The following is a 3,953-nucleotide window of genomic DNA, read 5'->3' on the forward strand; positions in this document are numbered from 1 at the left end:
CAAACCCAGCCAATGCCATTGTATTTTCATATGGTCATTTAACTGTTATGGACATGGTGAGTTTTAAGCAAAACTCCCTAAAGGGGATTTTTAGCATTTTAAAAACTTTCTTCAGTGTCTTGATGTGAGTCTCTGCTTTCTTTTTCCTCTCCTTTAGGTGAAAGCTGGTTTGGGCATTAACATCATCGGAGTTGCTGTAGTTATGCTTGCAATTATGACATGGATAGTGCCCATATTCGACCTCTATACTTACCCAAGTTGGGCACCAAACATTCCTTCTACAAATAGCACTGGGCTGTAAAAAAAAAAAAATCCTGGGGGTTGGTTTGGATTGGTTTTGTTTCTTTTCTTTTCCACTGACATGTGGTGAGTCACTTAAAATGCTTTTTGTTACCACAACAATAGGGATCCACATTACTATAAATGTCATATTTCACAGTCCCAGAGACTGATGATCCAGTCTGAGAGTTCAATCAGGAAGACTGCTAGATTTTCTAAATATTGCAAAGTTAGATCAAGTTTCTAATCTTGTTCAGCTAGTCTGAATTTTTATATCTTCATGTTTTGAAGGAAAAAATAAATGTGCATAGCCATTATCACTGGCAGTTTGCCCCCGTTCTCAGGGTAGTGGAATAATGAGATTTAGATTTTATTATTTCAAATACCTTTTCTTACTAGTACTTTGGTGATATTTGGGATTGCTTTTCTGTTTTCTAGATTCAAACACTGTTTGAAATGGTGTTGATCACAAACAAAAGATCAGGCAGGGGATTGTCTTGAACACATAGTTTACAGACCTGTCAAAAATGCACAGAAAATGGAGAAGAGCAGCACGACCACTTACACAGCACTTTACCTGTTAAGCACCTTGTAATTTGGAAGGAGAATATATACTTAAGTATATGTTTAATCTACCTCCTTCCAGGACCTTACTGAAACATGTTGTTGTTATTTAGTATTTTTCTGGATAGACATGTATTGATAGATCTGAGTTGATCTATATGAATGGAGACTAAATCGTCATCATACCTCTCTGCCAAAAGTAGAAATATATCCCCTTGATGAATGAAAGCACAAGACAGAGTGCTGAAGATGTGGCGCTCAAACCATCAATCAAGACTACAGTGCATCTTCACCAGGAGGCTCATGATCTCTACAGGACAGGTGGCAGTTTAAGGTTTCTAGATTGTGTTAATGTTGTAAACACAAAACAGCGCAATGTAGTCAGATTGGAAGTTTGGAGTTCAAAGATCTCTTCAAATAATGATGTTTTATATGGTTGTTACATGTTTTTCACTGGAAGGACTACAGCATTGTTCTTTTCACCTGTTGGGAAGACCCATGACGATTTGTGAAGAGCATTTGGTTAATAGTCTGAATCAAAGCTGCACGTGTTTAGCTTGGGTCATCCCCTGGAGCACCTCCATGATGGTTGTAAACCTTAATCTGTTTTTTACGGATAATGTAAATTATCCATTTTTCCTAGCAACAACAACAACAAAAAAGCTCTTTTGTTTTTTGATTAGATGGTTTACCTCTATTTTTGATAGTGCATATTTAGAGATGTCAGTCATGACTTCTATAATGCCAGAACACAATGTATAGGATTGTTATATATGTAGTCTGCTTCCATTAGCTACTGGTTGCAGATTCAGCTGCAATGAGTTATTAAAGAAGCACTTTTTCTTAGTGGTGATGTTTTTGTGTAAGTAATTGCTATCTGTACGTGCCACCACACTTTTCAGCCTGACTGAGGCTGCTATCTCTTTAGGATGGCTAACTCCCTTTTCTTTTTCTTTTTTTGTATTTTTTATACAGTACTTGGCAAAATAGGCTATGTCCATGACTAGGCCAATCAGGAGCTGCCACTATACAAATAATATTAACTGATCCCCTGCAGTAATGATTATGATTACAGAGATGCAACACCTGGCTAAATTAAGTCTCTAACTCATCAGGTACTAGAAGGAAATGCTTATGCAAGTAGCTATGTCTTGGATTATATCATACGGTGTCTTCCAAGAAGGATGTGCAACACAGAAACAAGGAGCTCATGGTTTATGTAGGCCTTTCGTCCTGCAGGCATAGAGAGGAGAACCAGCTAAGAGAATGCTCTTACTTTAAGGTTCCCAGGTATCACCTTTCCAGTTCTGTCAGTAATTTCCAGATTATTCAAGAGCAGTGGAAACAGTGAATCATAGAATATTTCAAGTGGAAGGGATCTCAGAAGTCCAATCTCTTGCTCAAAGCAAGGTCAGCACTGAATCAGACCAGGTTTCTCAGGAATTTGCCTAGTTACATCTTGAAAATCTCCAAGATGTAGACTGCACAACTTCCCTGGGTAATGTTCTCCAGTGCTTTATTGTCCTTGTGGTGATATGTTTTGTCTTTAAAGAAATGAACAAACATATATTCATTTTAGTGGAATAGACTCATTTTTCTTCCTTTTATTTGGGATAGGTTTTTTTCTATGTGTAAAACTGTTTTTTTATTTTTTAATGAAACATGAAAAAAAGGGACAGTCCTCTTTGTGGCCTTACGTTCACCACTCCCGGTGCACGTGATATTTTCAGTCTCCACTGGTCTGCTCTGCAAAGAATCACCAGTATTATAACCATGTGGCAACTGTTCTTCAGCCAGAGGAAATTTGTTAACCGCTTATGAGCTGTCCCCCAGTTTTATTAATGTTCACAATACAGAATTGGCTGTCATAACCTCAGCCTTGAATATGACATTGAGGTCTACAGAGGTCCATGAATGCACTGCTCATGAAATCATGCTTTGACACCCTCTTCAAGTTGCATATCTTCATGGAAGAAAATAATCATTTTGCACCATTTAAGAGAACTCTTCAGAAGTTGTCAACTGTAGTAAGTGGTACAGTTTTCAGTGTAAGCTGAAGCTCAGTTTGCGCTGGAGGATTTTCAGCTGTTCACTTGCTTTACTTTTTGTCTTATTCATAGGATCATAGATGATATGATAAGAAAGGCCCATTGTGTCTGAACCGTCACATAATACAGACCACAGAATTTCCCTAAACTGTTTTTTCAGGACAGACAGTGTGATAAAGTATCTTAGTAAACAAGAAAGAAGATTCAAATTGTTTAATGAAGGATGCACTTTTAAAAACTGTTTTCACTATAATCTGTGTATGCAACGAACAATATGCAAAGAGAGAAGGGAGGGATTTGTAAAGTCAAGTCATCTGTCAGGCCATGTCTATTTATAAGTTATCAAAATGAAGTGCAGAATTATAAATAAACTGACTTTCAGTGACCGGCATCTTAACTGTCATAATGTGACAAATTAGTGACAAAAATGAAACAATCAAGCATGAGGTTTTTCAGAGATTGTATCCTGTAAGTAAACTAGTCATGAATAAATGAGTTGATAGTAGTGGGAATGTAGTGTTTCACCAGGTTTTTTTCCCCTTGTTTTGCTAAAAGTTTAAGGAACGAGTCAGACACAATCTTTGATCTGAGTTGTTATTATTGCTAACTTATTTTTAAAGGTTTTAAGAACCTTTTAAGTCAAAATGAACAACTCTGCAGCGCAGAGATTAATATTGCTAGAACTTCCTCACCTGAGAGTGTTGAAAGGGAGGAAAAAGACAATTTCAAAATGGTTGGCTCTCTGGGTACCCGATGGGTGGATTTGGCTCTGACTGTAGGCGCAGAGCACCATGCTGACTGCCAGCAGAAAACATGCTCTTCTTATGTTGCTATTACATTCATTGCTTTGTCCAGAGTTTGTGAGTATTGTGACAAATGGTGGAAATATATCTATAATTATTTTAAGAGTTGATTAATATATGATGACTACATTAACTATTTTAAATTGCTTTGTGCATAACTGTCATATAAAATGATGTGTTTTTTCTTTGTCTCAGCTGAGTCTAATTAGTCTACTGTGTTAGTACGTAAGTAATATTTATGACTTACTATTTATTTGTG

General features: G+C 36.9%; 1 protein-coding gene across 1 annotated transcript in view; it reads left to right on the plus strand.

The window, feature by feature from the left end:
* Positions 1 to 301, plus strand: part of SLC13A1 (solute carrier family 13 (sodium/sulfate symporter), member 1) — a 24,323-nt gene extending 24,022 nt beyond the window's left edge. The window contains exons 14-15 of the mRNA XM_009332271.1: positions 1 to 56; positions 158 to 301. The exon at positions 1 to 56 is cut by the window's left edge and continues 79 nt beyond it. Coding sequence (XP_009330546.1) covers positions 1 to 56; positions 158 to 301 — 200 coding nt within the window. The remainder of the gene's footprint in view (positions 57 to 157) is intronic.
* The last annotated feature ends 3,652 nt before the right edge of the window (positions 302 to 3,953 follow it).

This window comes from Pygoscelis adeliae, unplaced genomic scaffold (genome assembly GCF_000699105.1).
Source record: "Pygoscelis adeliae isolate BGI_AS28 unplaced genomic scaffold, ASM69910v1 Scaffold9, whole genome shotgun sequence".
NCBI classification, from domain to species: Eukaryota; Metazoa; Chordata; class Aves; order Sphenisciformes; family Spheniscidae; genus Pygoscelis; species Pygoscelis adeliae.